This window comes from Accipiter gentilis, chromosome 25 (genome assembly GCF_929443795.1).
Source record: "Accipiter gentilis chromosome 25, bAccGen1.1, whole genome shotgun sequence".
NCBI classification, from domain to species: domain Eukaryota; kingdom Metazoa; phylum Chordata; class Aves; order Accipitriformes; family Accipitridae; genus Astur; species Astur gentilis.
Window position 1 is genome coordinate 9,226,127 of NC_064904.1, and position 23,013 is coordinate 9,249,139.

Genomic DNA, 23,013 nt, shown 5'->3' on the forward strand with positions numbered 1-23,013 from the left:
TGGTCATCTGAAAACACCACCACCATTTCCTTATTCATTTTGCTTGTTTATGCCTTTCAGTTGTGGTTAGATGCTGCTTTAGTGCCATGGGAAAAATCACATGTATATGTGAAAAAAATTAAAGGGATAAATTATGGATTTGCATAATTAGAAGCTAAGGTAGAGTAAGTTAACAGGAATGTTAGTGGAAATGATTTTAAACAGCTTACTGTAATCTACACTTTTCTATTTCATTTTCCTGTAGTCTGTTTTACTTCAAATCCATAGCAGTTCTGGTCCTTTTGTTAACTAACCATTCAATAGTATCTTGACAGCAGAACTACATCTTCGTTCTCATTTAATAACTATTTATCATTCTGTATCTGCCCATTTTCAAGAAGGAATAAAGTTAAGTGTTCCAGAAATTGGAAAAATTGAAACTTGACCTTTATTAAGTGGGTTAATTGTCACAATCTCAGCATGTATGAAATTAATGACCAAAAAGTGGAACTTCAGAGCTTCAGAAGACTAGGTTAATGTCCAAAAAAGTCTAAACTCTGACCTTCTTGACATATGCCAAAAGAAACAGCCACCCTAATAAATTACTACCTGTGTGCAATTATAATAAACCATTCCTAGCATCCAATCACTTGAATTAATTGCTGCAGGCAGTGGGGCTTTCTTACGGATATTCAAGTTAATCGAAAAATTCCTTTGCAGTTCATAGGAGGCTGTTTGTGCATGCCTGTTTCAGTATGGAGATTCAGTTTTAAGGCACATTATTCATACCTTTAGACCACAAATCTGTATACAACCCCACTTATTAGCGCTGAAATTAGGAGCCTTGGCTGAGTTACTAACAGCACTGAAAGTGGTGAACCAGCATGGAATAAAGCAAAGGGAAATGAATTTGCCTTAACCCATACCATAAAGCAATTGCTAGATGCAGAACACCTACATAGTTCCCAAATTTCAGTCTTACAGATGAGAAACAGACAAGTTTTGTAAATATGACAACAAACTACGGAATATTTAAATCAAACAGCATTCGCCAGAAGAAAGTAAAAAAAAAAAACCAAAACCAAAAAACCCCATACTCCATTTGCACAGATCCAAGTCAGCAGCCCAGTGCAAAATCTACCGAATTCCACACCACTGCGTCAAACATGGATTAATCGGCCAGGATGACATCCAATATTTCTCCTATGGATAGCAAGTGCATCTAGGGAACACGTAGGTGGCCCCAGCCTGACACAAAACAAGAGGCTACCTGGCCAGTAACATCTGTAAGCGAAACAAGGCAGCATGCTAGAATGAAGCTAATCTTAGTCTTGCCACCTGTGGGATGCTACAGAGAAACTTGCTTTTTGCCCCTGTTGATTCTATTCAAAGGACAAATGACTTGTATGTTCAGGGCAGTCAAATTGGCCCATTTTTCAAGAACAATATATGCTTAATACTAAATACAATGTTAAGTGTTTAAGTTCAATTATCTCATTTTGCTGGTGTCTGAATCTGTGCATAAGTAATAGTGATTCAGCTGGGAAATCAACATTACTCACACACGCAAGATTTTATTCCCTATCCTCATGCAGATTTTAAACACCTTTCTGAAGAAGCAAAGTCAAGTCTCAAAGGGCTACAGATCTGTTTCACTCCAGTTCATGTTAAGCTGCTCAAAGGCACAAGTTGTGGTGGTCAGCATTACCTATTTTGCCATGTTTGAACTGGATTTAATTGGAAAAAGATTGTCTAGTTTCTCCAAACTAGGAAGTTAAAAAAAAATTCTGCATGAACATACCCAAAAATCTTTAAATCCAAAAAACAGAAATAAAAGGAGTTCAGAGCACAGTCAACAAAAAGAATCGCCTGGAGGATAGAATAGTCAGGTTCAAAAGCCTCTTCTACGTTTGATCAGCTTTATATAATAAAATAGTCCTATACACAAAAATATTATGTGGACAAAGGTCCCTAAGTCTAGACACATTACATTTCAGGTGAATGTCCTGAATACACCACTATCTTCTATTTTCATATTGCTCTCTGTGGCTTTGTCCAATCCTTCCATGCTGGATTTGCAAAGCCTTTCCTTAGCCCCTCCGTGTTGAGTAGCTCTCTCACAATGCCAAAAGAGCAAGTGAATGGACAACAGTGACTTCAACCCAGCCTGCACTCAGGTTGCCCTCAGCACTGCACTGACAGCAAGGTAAGCAGCTTATATCTGTTCTTCTCTGCCAGTTTAACACATTACAACAGTTTGTAATTCATATGTTTTCACCTGTTCCTAGGGAAAGCGAAGCCCTTGTCTAATTGTGAAATTAGAAATACACAGTAATTACAGTACTAATTGGAGATGCTCTTTTTCTGAACACTCACTGAAATAATTCCTAAACTTCTTGTTCTTCAGGAGAGCAACACTTGCCTCTGAGACAAGCTAGTGGGTGTTCAGTTGTCCAGCTTTTATTTTCCACTTGAGAAAGGACATCACCTTGTTTTCCACCCCTACCTAGCTTTATCTTTCATGATGAAAAATGGCACCAGCTCCAGCTGTTAAGGCTTCCTAGCATGAGAGACAAAGGCAGAAGTTAAATGCTTTCTGGTTTCCAATCACTCCAGTACTGACTGTGCAACACTTTCTGGACAATGCAAACACTGATGACCAACTTGCTTGCTTTTGTAATCTGCCAGGTCCAGTTCATGCTGCTACCAATGTAAAAAAAAATAAAAATTAATTAATTTGTAAGTGAAATTTCACATCTACATACACTGAAAATAAAGATATTTGTTAAAGACTGAAGACAGCATACAAGGCAAAAATCACATTTTGTTAAAAGTACATGAGTACCATATACCACCCAATGTATGCCGCTACACCAAACAGCTTATTGAAGCACATTTCAAAGCCTATTACTGATAATCCAGGAGTATAAGTACTAGAGCACTCCATATCCAGCAAAGGGCTACTGGGTTTCGGTGTTTTGCAAAGGGTGTTTTGGTTTCTGCTTGGTACCATAGGTTAGGGGCTTTGGCATTTGGCAAAATTTCAATTTGTGTTTTTCACTAAACAAATTATCATAGATTTCATTTGTATTGCTAAAGCTCAAGTTTATGTCATTTACACTAGCTTTATGGCAGTCATTCATTTAGTTTTGAAATATGCTGAATACACCAGAGAACCTAAGGAGACACAAAACCCAAAAGAATCCAGGACCATTTGTGGCTTTTTTTCTTAAGTATAGATTGAGATTTATTTATTTTAACTGAAAAATACCCCACATGGTTTCCAAACTTGTGGCATTCATTAGGAAATAGCTGTAAAAACCAAGAAATGCTAAGGAAGCTCTTCTGACCGTGAGTCACCAGTTTACGTGCTGCACTTTGTACAGCAAGCAATGCACTCAAAGAAGGAAGTGTGTTAGAAACTATTAAATATAGATGGTAATTATGTGAAAATCATGTGATCATATCTGGCTTTAACAAGGATCAGTGAAAAATCTTCTAGAGAAAAAGGATGCTTCATCAGACATATTTCATAGAGCAATGTTTTGCCTAAACACTCCTGTTTGGCACAGAGTACAAGAAATAGCAAGGACTGGCTTTCAGTCCATAAAATCAGAAAAAAAAAAAAAAAGCAGTGGATTTTAGGAGCATCTTTAGTGTGTCAGACTGAAATACTCCAAATTATGTTTCATTATTACTTCATGTGCCTTTCTCTATAAAAGAAAAAAAAGGGTGATAGAAGTGGCAGCAGCAGATATTAAATACTGTTTCTAAACATGTGAACTAGAGAAGAACAGTTTGTGTAACCTAAATCTTCCAGTGTACCTTTAAAACATGCTAGCTTCATGACTTCATTATGATCATTCCTCTATAAAGGCAGATTAGCCTCAAGATGTAGCTACTGTTGAGTTGCATAGATTTTCTGTACATACCGCCTTTTAACGATGTCCAAAGAAAGGAATACTTATTTCAGCCAAGATGCTAAAACACAACTTGTTTTAGCCAAGATCCTAAACCATCTTACCTCCACAGCCAGAAGGTTCTCAGCTCTCAGCTCTCATTTACTCATGACAGCACTTAAGCTAAGGTTGCATTTACATACTTTACAAGCATTTTTTCAGAGAGGAGGTTGTTGCTCGATTTTGTATAATCGACTTTATCAGCAGGGCTATATGGACATCATCTTGCAGTATAGAGCCAAAATAGTTACAGGTTGTTAGGGAAATGATTCATCAGTAGGTAGGTTCATGTAAAATTCAAAAGTTCTGGGGTTTTTTTCCATGTTTTGTTTTTGGAGAACAGTCCGAGAAATCCAAGTGATGTCTTTCTTGCAGGAATACTTCAGAGAGCTAGCTAAACAGAAGCAAGATTTGGCATTTAGCCTGGGATTAGTGTGAACAGCCTCTTACCCAAACATTATGAAGAAAGTTAACTTTAAAATGCTTTGAAAGGTCTGTTTTCATGACAGATGGTAATAAGGGCTCATCAGTGCCAATTTTTTTGTTTCCACCTCAGTTTTCAAAAGCTTAAGTTTTAGGTTAGTGCTTCTGAGAAACCATTACATGCATAGAGGAAAAATGCAAATTACAAAATTAGATTACTCACTATTTTTATTGTATGCAACATATTTTTCTAAATAACACTAACAGATGAAGAGTAAGAATTTGACCATGCGCTTAATAGACCACTTTCCCTTTCTGTTTACTAGAATCCCTTTTTTTTTTTTTAAACCAGTTATTTCTCCTTTAATCTTTAATTGTACACCTGGACAGTTATTCCTCTCCCCACAGACCCCAAAAGTTACAGCAGGTAGCAGGTAGAGGTTTTGTTTGTATAATACACTCACTAGGGAAGACATGGTAGAATTATATTTTATTCAAGAAAAACCCACATATTCTGTCCTGTGGCGACCACAGGCTTTGCTAAGCCATAGATATCAGCAAATACTGGAACAAAATACAGTGTATCAGATCAAATCAAAGCATTTAAATTCTGAATTACAGTTATAATTTTCAGGGAAGGCTAGTTTCAGAATTGCATCATAATATCTAGTACAAGGTTCTGCAATGTAAGTGGCAGGAACAGAAACGTAATATTGGTCCTAATAAAAACTGAAATGTAATGACTTTTGTATGACATTTAAACTGTCAAGACAACAATTCATAACATTCTACCGAAGGCAGCATATAGTTACAAAAATACTGGTCCAGCATCTTGTTAGTAGTGAAGCAATATCCAAGGTGCAATGGCAACGTGCCATTCTTAGTGAAATATTTTTTAAAAAACTATTTTTTCTATTTTCTCCACACTGATACTAGCTGAACACCAAAACTGCTATGACAACCTGAAAGTCACTACTTATCATGTGTATTGCACCAAAGATTTATGCAAAAACACATTTTCCAAGTTGCAGTATAAAAGAAGCAAAATCTAATAAAACTATGAGTATGCCAAAAGACATTTTACTGCAGCTGATCTTGGATGAGCAGGTTGCAACATCTATTGAGCTTTAAACAATTGTCCAAGCTTCTCCATTCTATCCATTACCTTGATGTTAAGGATACAAAGGTAAAGACAAAGTCCTTAATATTGAGAACAAAATTAAATCACTTGATACTCCTCTCCATTCACCCACAAAATAAAAGTATTCCACCCTCCTCTTTTCCCAATACCAAGCCTTGGAATTACCCTTGTTCTGATATTGCACTGTGCTAGGATTGTATTGTTTCCACCTAGAAGTTAAAACATAAGAGTGTGAGGGTGACCAAAACTGCTGGAGACAGTAGACCTGCTTAACTTGTGGAGGTATCCCAAGAAATGTGCATCAGACGGAGACACAATCTAAATGGCAAAGTGTACTGCAGACTTGGCTGTGCTCTGGACTTGGGCCAAAAAATACATTAGCCTGCCTGCCATTTCCTTCAAGAAAACAGCATCAATTAATATGTTAACCAAAAGACGCAGTTGAATAAGATCGGCTAACCATGTCACATTCGATGTTACATCCAACAACACAGAAATGAAGGAGTAGCAGACAGGAATATTAATCATATTTTCCTTTTAATAATGGTTTAGTCAAAAGTGTAGCTTTGAAAATCTCTAGCTATTTGTGAAAACCTGAACAAGCTGGGAAGCAACCTCACTTTGAACAGTCAATTTAAAGCTGTGGCTTGGCCTATCTGCTTTCAAACTCTCCAGTAGCACTGCCAACCTTGTAAATAAAAGGTACCACCTGGAAATAAAAAGAAGTCAGCCTTTAAAAGTTGGTGAATGTTGTATTGTAGCAGCCTAACTCTGACTGAAGAAGAACGATGAGATATTTTTATACAGCAAACAAAAGACAAAGTAAACTGAAATCTTCAGAGATCACTTTAAGTGAATACAATTTGGATTCTCATCAACATTTAAAACTACCAATCATAAGGTTGCCACCTTACCTTTTTCTGGACTGGCATACCTGATTTTAAACAGGTTTTCCTCCAGTCTCCCAAGTTTCTGATCCTCTTATCCAGTTTTCTGCTGTACTGCTCTCCCACCTTCATGCTGAATACCGAGTCAGTCCTGCCTTCTGCTTTTCTTGGCAGGAGGCAGAGCAAGCTTTTAATTTCGGTAGTCAGAGTGACAGAACAACAAAAGCACAGCAGATAGAAGAGCTTAATTCTTCCCCAGGAAGAAAATACATTTGGTTCAACAAAGGGCTGCAAAATCTTCCAAAGGCACCTCTTTCCCCAGTTTTTGCCTGAAAGCAAGATGGCAATCTTAATTGAAAAGGGATGCTAAATCTTTTAAATAACTTAAAAATTCATTTTTATATAAAGCAGCAAAAACATTTTTCTCTGCAGAAAGAGAAACGTTAACAAAGAAACACACCAACATAAATGCACTGTTCATAAACTTCAGCTAATTTAATTTCACAAGAAAGTAAAATTTTGGGACTATTCTTTAACCTCATCAGTACTTTCTGAAGAAGATTCTTTGGCATCTTCAGTCTCTCTGTTGCTTTTATCTTTATTTAGATTTTCACTTTCTGATTTGATCCCATTAAATAGAGAGTTTTCACCGTTTACAAACCCATTCTCTGTGACTTCAGTATCAATAGCTTCATCAATCTTTAAGTCCCCTTGCTCTTCCACATCTTCTAAATTTCTCAAGACAATAGGGAGTCTAGAGTCTGCCACACTGTTCTCCAACAAAGCAATATTGCTCTCTTCATATTTAGGAAGCGGAGCTCCATCTGCCATTTGTTTGGTATAATACTCTCGGCTAGCAGCTGCACTCTTTACTGCTTTCTCCAAGATCTCTTTTTCACCTAAGCGCAATTTAATAGCCATTATTGCATGTGAAGTAAGGTCATGGGTCTCCAGGAAGGACTTATCATCCTGTTAGAAAAGAAAAAGCAAGTTTGTCAGTAACAACAAACACACACACAAAAAAATCCCTCAATTTTTCTCTCTATGCATTAACAGTAAGTGACACTAGGTTCTTCAGGCTGAGCCAAATGGATGTATATGAATGAGGGGGTCTGCACGGAGTCCCAGTGAAGTATGTCAATTCATAAAGGAGCCAAAAACTTCTCCACATCGAGCAGTGCGTAACAAGCAAAGTCAGGAGACTTCACAAATACATGAAACATGTAGGTTCACTTATACACTTGCAATAGTAGTATATTTCTTTGCAGTGTGGAGAACGCAACTGATAGACAATGAGTTGAAACTGATTCTGCATTTTACTTGCAGAGAAAAAGCAGGTAGCCTCTATTTGGAGAATCAAAGAAAAAATACATTAAGACAATTTTCTTTTTTGCAATATTATTTGATTTTCCTTAGATAATGCAAATCTGCTTCTACACTTGAAAAAGTACAGAATGAATTATGTACTAACATTCAGATTAAAGTTTGTAAAGACAAGATGGGGACAAAATATTTTTTCCTACAATAATAACACAGAACATTTCAGACATTTAAATTACATATAATGATAAGTTTACCTCCACAGTTGTTTTATAGGTTTTCAAAAGGAGGGATGCTCTGGCTTCTAGGAATGTCCAAAGTTTAACTTCATTGTCCCAGCTAATGGGAAACTCAGAGTTCCCCAGAGTGAAGATTTTGTCAATGGCACGCTCGCCTATCAAGTGCTCCTTCAGCTCTTCTGCAATAAGTATAAAACCAATCTGTTAAAAAACAATCTCACCATTCACTTTGTCAGTTGAAAAACTGCAGAAAGATTTATTTTCAATAGTATAGCTTTGAGCAGCTAACAAAAAACCCTCTCCCCAAGTAAGAATTATCAGATATGTTGGTTATTTCTAGGATTCTCCTCAAAGAGGCAACTGGAAATCTTAACAGAAAATGGACCTTTTGCTCCACTCGGAAGTAAAGATAATTTATATATCATAGCCTCTCATACACAGTGTAACTCTGTGACAGTGAGATGGAATGTTTTGTATAATAGTTGATAAACAAAAGGGAGTAATTCTTTAAAGAGTTCAGCAAACCTTTTGATAATAAAAGGAACAGGCCAGAGAGTGTGCTAATAGCAATGGAATCATTCTTCCTATTGTTTTGGTAATCTTTTTCAGTAGCAGAAATTCCCTACAGTTGGTCAGAAAAGACATCCATCAAACAAGCCTCACACAGAGCAGAAAATGTTTAATCAGCTCCTTGACATTACACAAATTCCATTAATCTTTTAATGACCAAATTTCACTCCTGCAAAGCAGCTATCACAAACTTCACAAAACACTTGATTGTAGTTTCTCAATGAACAGTTTTCTTATACAGTATTTAAGACATATGAATAATCTGAGCACAATCATGTTTCAGAGAAATGCAGTTAAAATGTCCACTAGCTATATTTTCTTCTCTGAGCCAAAATTCACCCCCTCATCAGCATCTTAACATTTTCTTTACTTGGATTTGCTTCCCTGAAGTGGTCAGGCAGTTGGACTAGATGACTGTTGTACATCCCTTCCAACTGAACTATTCCATTCCAATTTCTTAATAAGTTCTAAAAGATGGATGACAGGATGCAGCGAAGGCACAACACTAAATAAGATAGGTTGCTTTTATTAAAGAAAGCAAATAGAGCACATGCAAAAGCTTAACAACTTCAGTATTCCTACCGGTATTAAAATCCCCATCATCTGCACAGCATCCCTAACTGCTAGGGAATTCACTCACTGTCATGAAAAACTGTCACATGTATAACCTCCAAAACCGCATCTAACCAGCAAGCAGCTATTACAAACATCTAATAGCCGTTTCACATGCAAAAATTAGGTGAATATTTATTAACTGTACACATATTTCCCCCCACAAAGCCCCTAACATAAGAGAAACAGTACAAAGACAGTTTGCAAATACGTAAGTTGGTTTTAGATTATGAATTACCAAAATACTGAAAATACTCAACTTTGAAAGGTCTCTTCCATATTTCTCCTACAGTACAGGATACTCCAGTTCCATACCTAAATGATTCTAGCAGTGATGGCTAATATGCTATGATTTTCAGCATGTAAGCCCCTAGGTCTCACATGATCTTGTTCTGTGAACCATTTTTAAACCTAAGAACTGAAGTTCATGCTCCAAAGCTCGCTCATTCACAAAAGCTTGGGAGATTAAACAAAATTAAAAAATTGCATCACCTCATGCTTTAGGAGTTCCAGAAAAGCCTATGTTACCGAAATATTCCCTCAGACATGGCCAAAGACTGGGTTTCTCACTAGCTTATAGATCCCTTTTTAACCTTGACTCTTCAACTTTTCCAATCTTCTAGCTTAATGTTTTATATAAATGTCTATCACATTCTGGCACTAAAACAAACAAACAAAAAAACCCACCCCAAAATAAACATAGATTAGGTTATCTTTATAAAACATCTTACCTTCACTCATACAAAACACTCGAAGGAAAGCCAAAAGCTGGGCAGAGATTGGAGGCTCAGTGGAGTGCAAGGCAAAAACACTAGAACTAATAAAAGAAACAATCAAACAACAACAGTAAATGCAATTTCTAGTGTCATACTTCTGAACTTATTTCAACATAAGAAACCTTAAAGTATAAAACAAATGCACTGTTACAAAAGTAACTTTTAAAAAGATTAGGTAATACTAGTTCAAACTGAAGAAAAGTTTCCCTAAACCTGTATCTGAAAAGAACAATTATCTCTACAATTTTACACTTACAATTATTTTTATACGGCTTTCATAATAAATTCATGAAAATGCAATGTTTCACGTCTGCTGCTCCTAACAGTACCCTCTGGACTGAAAAGACTAAAGGAAAATGCTGTGGTTCACATACTGAGCATCGTAGTATGTCTGCAAGGGATAGGAAAGAAAGAAAAACCACAGATTGCTGCAAATTAATCCTCACTCTGTTTTTGTTCAAATGATTATTAAAGCAAAGGCTTTTTCCTTATATATGGTCCAAGTCAGATAATATAGCTCATAGAACTTCTGTAAATATTATTACAATAACTTTAATTTCCTATACAAACAGAAGAAATATTACACCTAAGAAAACTATCATAACACAGCTTTATACATGCCCTACTGGACACTATATACTTTGGAAATGTTTTAAAAACCCCATGGCATTGTGTTTTACTTACGTTGGGATACCAGCACGAGCTAAGACCTCTGCCTTCATAGCATACAGCCTGTCACTTTTACTCACGCCAAGCTTTATTTTCACTCTGTCATGTGAATTATTATCAAAGAAAAAACCACTGTGGATCACAAATTCAGCGTTTGACCGAGTGCCATAAAAAATGTAAATCTAGAAGGATGAAAAGAGAAGTGAAGGGACAGGAAAATAGCTTAAGATCAGCTCACGAAACTGACATAATTTGAAAGTTATTTCCTGAAAGAGTTACTATTCTGAGTACAAGGTATATTTGGTTATATATAGAAACATGCTTTGTTTTCTGGTATTGATTCAAATGCTGTATATAATGTGGCAATATACTTTAGAGGTAGATGTAAACATATCCATGTAACAGAGACTTTGAAAGGAGAGAAGAGGTTCTTATTCTATACTTTAAAATGAAAATGCTTTGTTTTCTCACACTGTCACAAAATACCAGTATATGGAAATAAGCTTTCAAAGATCCTGTGCCTTTTAAAGGCTAAAAAAATTCTGAGACAAGGAGAGCCCATTAGAAGAAATGCTGGTTCTGGGTTCATTTTCCCCCCATATGTCCACCCAAAAGAGTAACCTACACTGCTGATGGATCAGCTTTGGTTTTGTTTTAATGTTACCTTAAGGCATGGATATACCAAAGTATATCATAGAGATCTGATCTGTGTTCAGCCAGTATTTATTTTTGTGCTACAATCTGAACTCTTTATCTAAAGCATATAGGTTACTTTAATTCACATTAAAAAAGAAGTTCCTAAATATAACCTGCAAAACGTATTTAATTCAGGGCTAGGCTGTATGAAGTACATGGGACAAAAGGTCAGAGTAGCAATTGTCTTCTCCTGCATCAAGAGGATATTTTCCCCTTTTGTTTGATAATGGAATTGTCCATCAGAAAAAAAAAGTTTCAACAGTTACAGAACTCTCTTCTTCACCTTAAGGCTACAGTAATGCTCTGGATACCTGTAAGCTTCTACTCCACTCTAGCTGACAGGGAAAGGCACAGTGTTCTCTTAAGGGCTCAACAACAGTAATAATGCCATTTATTTTCTTTGTTTTCAGTTTTAGATTAGAATCATTTATCCTAAGTTCTCCTAAGAACTAAATGCTTAAGTGTGATATTAAATTATAGTAAACATTATACGGTAACATACTTGTATAAAGAATAACTGACCTGCCTAGGTATGTTAAGGCAGAGTTTGAGAGAGTTGCCAACCCTCTCCAGTTTTAAAACTACCGTGATACATCTCATATTAAACTAAAAGTCACATATCATGTGTAGTTTATACAGTATGCTCTTACACTCTAAGACTGTTTTACAAAAAAGGCAATTAAACAGAATGAGAAAGTTGCTTTATTCAAGGCCAGTGTTTGATAGATTCTGTGGACTTCTGTTGCCTCACATATTTTAGTAGTAAAAGCTGGGATCATACACTCTTCCTGCTGAAACTGTAAGAAATAACATCTGCACAGTATATTAAAAGACTGAAGCATTAAAGTGCTTTAATGATGTCAATAACAGTTAAAGTTTGCACAGAAATTTTAAAAAAATCTGACAAATAGCAGACAAAGTGAAACTACTAAAATAAAATCAAAATAGAGGAAGCCTCTATAATTGAAATGGAGAGAGCAGCCAGAACAGCTATATGACACTTCCATTGCCAGCTGTGGAAAATTATAAATTGGATCACTTCTGGAAAAACTGTGGACCCCTTTTAACTCATCATACCAGTATTGGAAAAAACAGCAAATATTTGACTACCATAACAAATTCTAAAAGCAACACAAAAAATATACAATCACTGTAAACCCCAGCATAGCAATGAGGATAAATATACCTCTGGAAAGACATACTTAAAAAAATTTTTCAGACACATCTTTGTTAAAAAAGAAGGTAACAATACATGAGAAAAATGAAAATCAAAATATTATAAAGTGTAAGACTGGCAAAATAATACACTCAAGGTAATAACTCAGAGACTGAGTTACAAAACATTTCAGGATGTTTCATAGACAAAGTCTTTTTCTGGCCATGCTGACTGCTGTTGCACAAGCAGTAGCAAAAACGGAGTGCTACTACTACACTTGAGGACTTAGGCTGGCTGCTGACACAGCACAGGAACCCTCCTACCGGAGATTTCCTACATTCCTGGAAGCACCGTCTTCAATGCCTCACTAGTTTTCACATTCATTTTTGTTTCTTAGCAGTTTTGAACAAAATACTGGATTCTGAACTGTTCTATGCATCTTTGCGAGACTCTCCCTTGGTACTTTCTGTTTCAGGGTGAAGGGGTGTGTACATGCCTGTGTGCCTGTGTGAAGGGAAGGAGTATATTTTTAGGTCCTTTCTCATTTTCACTAAGCATAGGAATGACAACATGGTAAAATGACTGGCAACTATACTGCATTTAACCTCTTGTTAAATGAAGACTAACAAGAACGTAAACCAACAACATTGTTAAGAAAGACTACAATCTGCTATTGCAAAGTGATGCCCCAAATCTAAAATATATTTACCTTTGGTCCTTTGGATATGGCCTTTTATTAATGTCATCCAGAACACCAAACTCAGTATCTGTGTATACGCATTTACCAGTGATTGAATATTTCAACTAGTTCTTTAAAATATGAGGAATCAAAATTCTCCTAAAGTTGGGGTCTACCAAGTGATAGAAAATATTTTATTCTGAAAAATATGCACTTATTTAGCTTGGTAGTATTTTCACACGAAATTAGCTCAGCATAATAAAATTCAAATGTAGCAGGGCTTAATCCACACCACTCTGCTATTAAAATTTTGTAGGGAGTTACCAAGTGTCCACAAAACTTAATTAAAGAACAATTATGTAGATAACTGTTCACACTACCTGTTCTCCAGCCTTGAAATCTTGAAGTGCTACACATTCACACCGGTCATCTTCTAAATTGTAGCCTGTAGTGATCTAGCCAAGGAAAGAGTAACAAAAGCATTTTATACTTATCTCTCCCACCATTGACAAAACATTGTCCTATTGGAAATAGATATTAGCAATAGCAATTGCATACATTTCTTTCTCTGCACAATATAATATAGCTGGTAGTGATTGTTTAACTACTCCTGAGCAATCTCTTTCTAAAAAAATCTCTGCATTAAAGAAATCCAATAGAGGAAACAACCTCTGAGGAAAGTAACTGCCATAGACCACAGACAATCCCATGCTAAAGCCGGCAGCTTCTTATAAAGTTCTGGAGCTTGCAGTCACTCCCATGAGGCCCAAGGAAGTGAGCCCAAGCGACAGCTCTATATGCTATGCTTTATCCTTCAACTGCCAGCACATTTTTGATCTCTCAATGAAAAAGGATTAGATAACTGTGGATCTTTAAGGGATACCATCTTCAGAGAATTGTAATTTACTTGCAAATAATCCCTTTATCTAAAAGTTAAGTAATACTCTTAAAACACTAAAAGGATTTTTTTTTATGGTAGCAGGCAATGGAAGAGGATAAACTCTCTTAACAAACCTGTACTTCTCCAAAAAAGATTACAAAACTGTAAAGGGGGTCACACTAACAAGTAAAGCTATCCTAAAAATGTAATACTTCTATAAAGTGACAAACAGCATGTTATTGAACAGTATTACCAAAGATGCCAGCACAGATACAGCCACAGGATGGAACATAAGCTGCTGAACAATCAGGAAGCAACTTTTATGGTAGGTATTCTGAATTTGGTACTGACAGAGCTAACTTATGGAAAAGTATGCTCTGGGCCTGGGGAAAAACCTAGGAGAAGCCAAAGATTCTCTCTCAGCCTTTGTAAATGAAAACATACTTTTTTGTAAGCTGACATGTGAGTTGTGGCGTACCCTGATTCCCATCTTGGATGTAGTTTGTCCAAGACAGAACTCAATGGATTATTTTGAAAGCTTGGTTTATGGTTTACATGTTAATAGTTTTACACTGCTTGCATCATCAAGCGTGCATTTGTCAGTCAAAACATCGCTTTCAAAGTGACCACGGGGAACTTGTCTCTGATGCAGCAGACCCAAAATGGCAGCCCCAAGCAGGGGCAGCCTGGCCCTGCGGAGGCTTGCAGAACTGCTCTGCATGCGGATGCCACCACTTCAGGTCCATTAATGGGTTTGTGGTATGCTGAGATCAGAAGCGAACATGAAAGTCATGCAATACAGCCTACTGCGAAACACAGGCTGTAGTACTTGAACACAGAAATTCCTGTACGTTTACTATACTGGACTGAGCAATTTTTAATAAAGATCTCTCATTCAGAACGTTATCTAACCCTGAATTACAGGTTACAGGTACTGGAGAATTTACCTTTGCTATGACAAATTACCTTCCAAGTTCAAATACAGTCATCTTCTGAAAAACTGTAACATCCATTCAAAAAAGGGAACTCTTGACCTGTCCTGAAATTTTATTAGTATGTAAACTCAGTGAAATATTTCTGAATGTGAAAAGTCCATGCCAGTCTCTTGAAATAAATACCTGTGGAACAGGAGGCTTTCAAGGACTGTGGAAATTCCAGTATGTTACGAGAAGGATTCTATCAGTTTAAGCATGCTCCAGTAGAGTACTGCTCATTTTTTTGATTGTTTTTTATTTTTGCCATTAAAAAAACCACAAACAACAAACAACAAAAAAACCCAAAACAGCAGAGCTTCTGAAGGGCTTTTCTATAAAGCGTAACAGAGCACTAGACTCTTATTTCCTCTTTCTTTTAATAGCACTCATGTAAGAGAATTAACAGGGTGTTTACTTCTCTTCCCACGTGATAGCTGACAAATTGCATCCCTTCAGTTTTATTTCTGAAGCAGACTGATACATGAATTTCAAGTTGTGTATAAAGCATGCAATAGTCTGCTTGGTCAGTGATTAAGGATGGACCCAGACCAACAGGCAGAATGTAGCTTATTCAAAGCTCTGTCAGAACTGGTAATCAACCTCTGACTGTCAAAATACAATCCCACTAAAGAATAACAATGAGAAATGCATGAAGACAACCATTTTGATATAGTTCTTAGAGGCAGGTTGATCTAATTAATAGTGTCAGAAGCAAGAAAAAGCTGGATGGACCTAGCTCCAGTTAAAACCCAAAGAACATTTTATTATCTAGTTCATGGAAAGGGGCCCTGTGGAATAAAGCAAGAACAGGGATATATAGTAGTTGATTGACTCAAGAAGTATTTCAGCACTATGTTTGGAATAGATTAGACAGGGACGCATACAACGCCATCTTTTGTTTCTTACTTTCCTGCAATGAAGAACAATTCCCTTCATGTATTTTAAAGGGATGTGCTATGATTAGAGCTGAACCCACCCTCATCTCGCTCTACAATAATACAAACTATGATACAGACAGCTTACAGTTATCTTAGCAGTTTTTTCCCCCCTATTTCTAATAGTACAAGGAAACTAACACACAACAAAAACAGTTTTAGTAGCTTTTCTTAGCCCATTATCAATATTACAGTTGCATATCCTTCCTAAATCTATAACCATTTAAACTGTTTTCTGTAGAAATATGGAACAAATGAGTGAAGTCTGTATATACATACAAAACATTTAAATTCAGCACCCCCCCCCACACCCTTTAGGATACACTTCAGCATAAAAAAATGCTTCCAACCCTGATATACTACTGCATTAGCAGGTTTGGCTCCAGAGGCTGGCTCCATATCAAACCCATTGTTAAAGAGCATAATAAAAATAAAAATTACTTTATCAATTTAAATAGAACTTTGAATGATTAAAACAACATAACTAGCTGCTCTTTTAATATAGGCTACTTAATTTTTTTCCTCCCAGAACCTTAATTCTCTTCCTCTTTCCTCTAATCCCAACTTTGAAGGCATTCATTAAGAGTTGTCTAATGAATACAGACAAGTCTCTGCAAAAGCATCTGAAAGAGATGCCCAGCAGGAAAAGGGTACAGGAAGTACTGATGCTTGCAGCTAAGAATTATATTACAGAAATATACATTTCTGAATTTTAAGCAATTTTCTTTATATTGGAGACTCTCATACAAGCTTTATTGCTAAATCAAAGTTGTGAGTTTGCATAACCGTGAAAGGCAAGAATCACTGTTAAAGAACAACATGTTCTTTATAGTAAGGAAAAATAAATAAATAAATACACCACCCCCCCCCCCCCCCCCCCCAAACACTTCCACTTTGTAGCCTAGCCTACCGTGATGTATTTGGTGCAGTCATAGTAACAATGAATTAGCTAAATGTCAAGTGAAAAACAACTTGCTTTACAATTTGTTAATTTAAACTAGGCTTTTCTTATACCAACAATACAAACACATGCTGCTGTCCTAACAATCAGGTCATCTCTCCCACAAAAGAACCAGATTACTTAAATAGTATGGTCATATTCACTGCTTACAATAAATAATACTATCTACTAGAAATGCAATTAGAGGGTATGAATTTTGAAGCGTACATGAGACTGGCTAAACAACATTGATAAACCATCCTCTTATGGATTTCCATTTCCTCACTTGAACATTATCAAGCCTGTTAATGAAATCAAGACCTCATCCTCTGAACTAGCTCACGTAAGCCAAAATGTCAGCAGGTCTGACTTTCTATATACATGTGTCACCTTTTAAATGTTTAATATGCCCTAAAGTAGTATTTTTGCATGTTATTTCTTTGATGTAGTAACAGATGTACTGTTTTTGTTGAACTAGGCTTTGTTCTTGTTGTTGCTGTCTCCATAACAAGGCTCTTCGGGCATGGTTAGGAGAGCAGGCAGTATTTCTTAGTTGCAAATTTCTAACCACTTTCCCTAGTGGTAGCTACAAGAGGCATCCTCCATCATTGTCTGCTTTCCTATTCTCAGAACAAATCTGTCCAGTATTTTGAATCTTTTTCAGCCTGTCAGAAACAAAACTCCGTGTCAAAAGAATATTCAAACTTGGCTGGAAAAAAAGGTATCATGTAACTGAAAACTTTTAAAGGTACATTATATGTATATGAGACACAACTGCATGCAAGTATCTGATCACTTCTAAAGTTTTGTCTAGATGAAGAAAGTTCTCCCTGGAAAGCTATGGTAAGACATTTAAGGAACTGACAAATCTTTCTTTCAGATATTAGTTTTTTTAGGGTCACTTGGGAAGATAAAATACCTGTGTTAAGAAGCGTAATGGAAAGTATTATTAAACTGTTCTCAAGCAGTTGAAAGGCTTAATACTTAAGCCCTAAAGCCTTTCAGCAACACTGAAGAAATCCTTACCAGTCCATTAGTATGATTACACATGTCCCATAAAGGTATTAGAGCCAATGTAACTCTGGAACCATCTTCTGTTGGAATCTGGTTCTGCCGTGTCATAACAGAGGAAACCGCCCATCTACAAAAATTAAAAACATTAGATGGTCAATGTTCAAAGCATCCGTATATGACTGGCTGTAGTCCAACCTGAAGCAATCATTTAGGCTAGGAGTTTCCAAACTTAGTTTTCTTAAAGATCACACTGACTGTAGTAACAGTAGAAGGTAACACCACTTGCAGGAGGAGCAGCAGCTCCTAGGTTTCCAAGACATGTACATAGACCAATTCCCAAATCAGGATTGCAGTCCCACTCCTCTTCTGCACTCTTTGCAGCAGAACCTTCATACCCTCCAGTACCTCAACCAGGACCCACTCCCATGTCACCTTCTGCTTCCCCAACCCTTCACTGCACACATACCTCTCCCCACACATCCCAAACCCAGGGTCAGCTATTTCTGCAGGCTTCAGAGTAGTTCACAGCTACTGCTTGGCAGCAGTAGCTCTCATCTATGTGCAGACTCTTGTAAGAGCCAGGAGGTATTCTTCCCCTCACTCCTGAAAAAGCTTATGTACTGCATGAACTGGAAACCAGTGTCATCACCTGACACATGCATATTTTGGTAAGCACTTCTTTTCAGTTTGAGAACTTTTGACTTAGAACAGTATTGCTAAATTTTCTGCTTAACAGGATAAAGAGGAAAAAAAGCCCCAATACTCCAAACAGATACCCAGGTAAAAAGAATGAAGAAAGCATAACATAGTTTATCACACAGACATCATTTAAAACCCTTCTAAGTCAGGTTAAGCAAATGAAATGCTAGCTACCTATTCAAACATAAGAATATTCAGAAAAGCTTAACATTTCAGTATTTTCTAAAATTTCGTTTTTATTTCAGACAAAAATTAATATTAAATATCAGAGGGAAAAACTAATCTTAGTTTCACTATGTTCTGACCTTAATACATGTATTTGTTGTGGAGGGTTTTTTGGGGGCGGGGGAGGGAAAGGGACTACCACCAGGAGAAAGTCAAAATAATTTTAACTCCCACAGCCTCCACTACTAACAAGTATTTAATCTACAGAATTAGACTTTCAGAAGGATTTTTTCAGAAGGACTACAGATTGCTTAGAAAGATACCATCAAATTGAAATCTACTTCATTTCTAAAAAGCAAGTTAAAGTTGTGGATAATTTTGATACACACGCTGTTTGAAACATAATAGCAATATGTTTCTTTTTAATTGTTGTAATTTATCTGCAAAAATTTTAGACCACTTCACATGTAAGTTGGCATGTTCCGCAGTGACCCTAAAAGTGAAGGAGGCATGCTTTGGAAATCCCACTTTCATAGACTTACCCAGAAGTATGACTAGGCTAAAAAAATCCCTGTAAGATGTCATGAACGCCTTTTATTCATGCCATTTTAATCACTTAACAGAATTAAAGCTCTCATTACCTTAATTATTCTTATTTTTATCTTGATTTTGTCACCCCCTATAGCACCTCCAAGTGACAGTCATGCTTCATGTGTACAACTTAAGTTCTCCAGCTCTCCTGGTGGCTGGAGTGGCTGGTTCAACAGCCACTGTAAATATTAGTTTTTACTACTACGTGCTGGTAAAGCCTTTTATAAAAAAAGAAATAATAATAATAATAAAAATACCCAAACCAAAGCCTCCTGCAATGTGAACTGAATTATTTGCTTAAGAAACAATGAACTGCCTTACTAATCTCAAACTATGTGTGCCAGTTGGCTAAATTAACTGCTCATAATGACTATTCCTTTGTAACAATTAAAATCTACATATTTGTTTTACTTTCTTCTTCATTAAGAAAGTGTATTAGTATCAAATCCTACATTTAACATTTCAATAACAATTAGGGCTTTCCCATCAATGAAGCATTTCCAGTGGCCCACAGCTCACTACAGAGATATATATATGTATATTAAAAAAAAAAAAAAAAAAAAAAAAAGAAAGAAAGAATTAAAAGACAGACCAACCTGTAGTCGTCATAAGTGAAAGAATCCTTTAAGGGCAGTTTGCTGGCATTAGGATGGGTCTGGGAAATGCAAGTTTCAGAAAAAGGTGAAAAGAGAAAGAAAAGAGAAATCAGAAATCAGTCAGCAGAATTTCATTATTTAGCTGCCTAACAGATCCTAACAAGAGCCAAATGAAGCAGGAGGCGTCCAGCCGCGCTACAGAGGGATCATCATGCTATTATGCTCTCATACATCACTGTCAACTTAATTTGTTGTGCCCAGCAGCCGCCATAAATCTGTTTCTTCATATTTCAAGACTGGAACCCACAGACATCATACAAAAATAAAAAATTTAAGGTGGACTGAGTATGTGAAGGTAAAACAAAATCCAGCCCTTGATGCAGGGTGGGGGAAAGAATTCAGGCAATAAGGATACATCAGGTTTCACCAACTTCCACATTTTCCTCTTCTCTGGGATATCAGTAAGGTATTTCACAAATGCAAGAAAAATTATACAAGATTGTCAATTCTTCCTCGATACCTGTAAAGGTGTTATTCGGTAAGAGTTGCACTACACCTCTGAAACAAAACAGATTAAAATATTTAAATAGTTTTGGTGACAAACACTGATCAGACAGTATCTACATTAACCCATCTACACATGCTCCCATCTAAAAGTAGAGCAATGTCATTTAAGAATGCATACTGTAGTTATCATTAACAAGCAAAATATTTAGATACTTAAAAAGGCTTTAAGAAGCTGTAATACCTGTTACTTTTCTGATCAATTAACTTCTTAAAAGTTTCAAAAATGCAGGTAGCTTTAAGCCCACACTCACACACTTTCTTTAGAACTTTGTTCCAATTCACAAATGGAAAGCCATAATAGCATAAATTTTAATTTTCAGGTTCAATTAGGTCTCAGAGACGACTTGAAGTAAATGATCAAACGGTTATTTCAGAAGATACAAATGATTTTTTGCATAGCTCTATCTTTGCGACACTCTTAATGCATGAAGCTCCATGTAGTAGGCAGGTTTTTTTACTCTTGATGCATTAGCATCACAAGTGCATGGTAATTTATCATTTCTCACTGTAATGTACTTGCTGGCACCGTGTGCAGGACAGTAGGGGATGAGGTAAAAGTGGCTCAAACCGTAAATCAATTAGAAAACAAAAGCTTGTGCTCAGCGCGCAATTTTAGGCAAATTATATATTACAAAAGACTGCCAATTGGGTGTTAGGTCCCAGGTGTCTGTTCTCCCTCAGCCCCTCCAGTTAACCCTTTGGACGGGCTTTCTCTGAAACGTGACAGAAGTTAACAGTTCCAGCGAGGCCTGTGCCTTCCCTCACTTTTTTTTTTTTTTTTTTTAAAATTTTTTTTTTCCCCTCCTCTTTTTAAAGCACTCTACATCTCCGTATGATTTGCATTCACATCGATGATATGGTCATTGCATAACAAATTCCCTCGAGTTTAATTGTAGCAACACATCTTGCAGAGTTATTTCTTCTGGCAGAAACATTCGGTGCAAAACCAGAACTGAAATCCAAACCAATAAATTTCAGGGGGCATCTTCGCTGTAGTAGGCCAGTCCAGACTCGACTCCAGAAATGAACGTAGAAACTTAGCCTTCAGCTGGAGATAACAGGTCTTAAAAACAAACACTACCCCATATTACTCCTTTCTGACAATTTAATTTCAACTTCCACTGCCAGCATTACTCATCTATGTTACAGCAGCTTGATCAACTAAGCCGGGTAAGCCAGTCACCACCAGCCGTGGGACATAAGCGCCCCGTTCCGTTGGTGCCGGCTGTGAGGAGCCGGGATCGCCTTCTGCACCCGCGGTGCTGACGAAGGCGTTTCGCCCGACGCGAGGAGTTCGGATCCCGCGAAGAGCCGGTGCCGTCCCCGGTCCGGTTCTTTGCAGACCACGGGCTCATTAACTCGCGTGAAGAGGCTTTAGTCCCGCTGCTCCCACACCCGCGGCTCCCGGCGCGTTCCCCGCCCGCGGGCCAAGACCCCGCGCGGGCGGCGCCTGGACCGGGGCCGGGGCCGGGGCCGGGGCCGGTTCCGCGGCCGGAGCCCGGGCCGGGGCCGCCCCCCCCTTGCCGCCCGCACGGTCCGGCACTGCCACCTGCCGGCGCCGCCGCCCAAGCCCGGCACCAGCGGAGCGGTGCCACCCACCCGCACCTCCCCGAGCCGTCGCGCCCTTCTCCCCCGGCTTGGAGGGGCGGGAAACCCCGAAGTAAACCGACCCCCCCCCCGCCGCGGCGGCCCTCGGATACCATTCCGACATTGCGCACCCCGAGCTTGGGATGATAGTAACTCGGCTTCGGCGCGAAGGGAGGCTGCCTCGGTTCAAACCGAGGGCCTGACGGGCTTATGGCGGGAGAGAGACCCCCGGTACGCGAACAGGTAACCCCTGCCTTTCCTCTCTGCCCGTTTCTGCTCTCCTCCCCCGACCCAGACAGCAGCTTTCAGCCGAGTAAAGTGTTTTTCAGATGGCAAGCATTACTGTGGTCGTGATGCACTAAAAGTAAAAAAGCATTACGAAGGGCTTAACGGCACAAAAGTGATTTTTGCAGACTAAACACGTTACCTGCGCGCAGTTCCTACTCGCACTCTACACGGGGAGTGCCAGCCAACATGCTTAACCCTAACATGAGCAAATACCTACAGGAAGCAAGATATACACATTGCCATTGTCTTCTCCGGGAGAAAAAAATCTGTATTAAATCAGCAGATTGCAGTGAGGTTAAGTGTTCATTTGACATAGGTAGTCCCTCTATAACGAGTCAACTTGAACATGGCAACCCATGGGCAAAGATTCTGGATGCCACCAAATGCTGTTAACCCTCCCCATCTGTAATTCTGTGCAACTTAGGGACTGCCCCTATATGGAGGCCATCCAGACATAATTCACATGAAACCACTAGTAAATTATAATAAAGGACACAATATATGGTCTTAAAAAGACACGAGGCAGAATAAAATCCCAGTGTACATAATTACCATATTTATAACATTCCGTGGTACAATATTCTAGTAGCTATTTTAAAGTTAAGATATGTCAGCATATTTGATCGTGTTAGATTTCTGACATGGACTATTTTCCTACGTAACTTAAAAAC

The 23,013-nt window shown here is 37.8% G+C and overlaps 1 protein-coding gene across 6 annotated transcripts in view; it reads right to left on the reverse strand.

Moving 5' to 3' along the window:
• Positions 1-4,585: 4,585 nt before the first annotated feature.
• Positions 4,586-23,013, reverse strand: part of SETD3 (SET domain containing 3, actin histidine methyltransferase) — a 64,640-nt gene continuing 46,212 nt past the window's right edge. For all 6 annotated transcript variants that reach the window (XM_049828924.1, XM_049828929.1, XM_049828927.1 and 3 more), the window contains 7 exons: positions 19,901-19,959; positions 17,862-17,976; positions 13,487-13,561; positions 10,591-10,757; positions 9,862-9,947; positions 7,967-8,127; positions 4,586-7,358 (listed from right to left, as the gene is read on the reverse strand). In XM_049828924.1, coding sequence (XP_049684881.1) covers positions 6,915-7,358; positions 7,967-8,127; positions 9,862-9,947; positions 10,591-10,757; positions 13,487-13,561; positions 17,862-17,976; positions 19,901-19,959 — 1,107 coding nt within the window. In that variant the 3' untranslated portion in view covers positions 4,586-6,914. The remainder of the gene's footprint in view (positions 7,359-7,966; positions 8,128-9,861; positions 9,948-10,590; positions 10,758-13,486; positions 13,562-17,861; positions 17,977-19,900; positions 19,960-23,013) is intronic.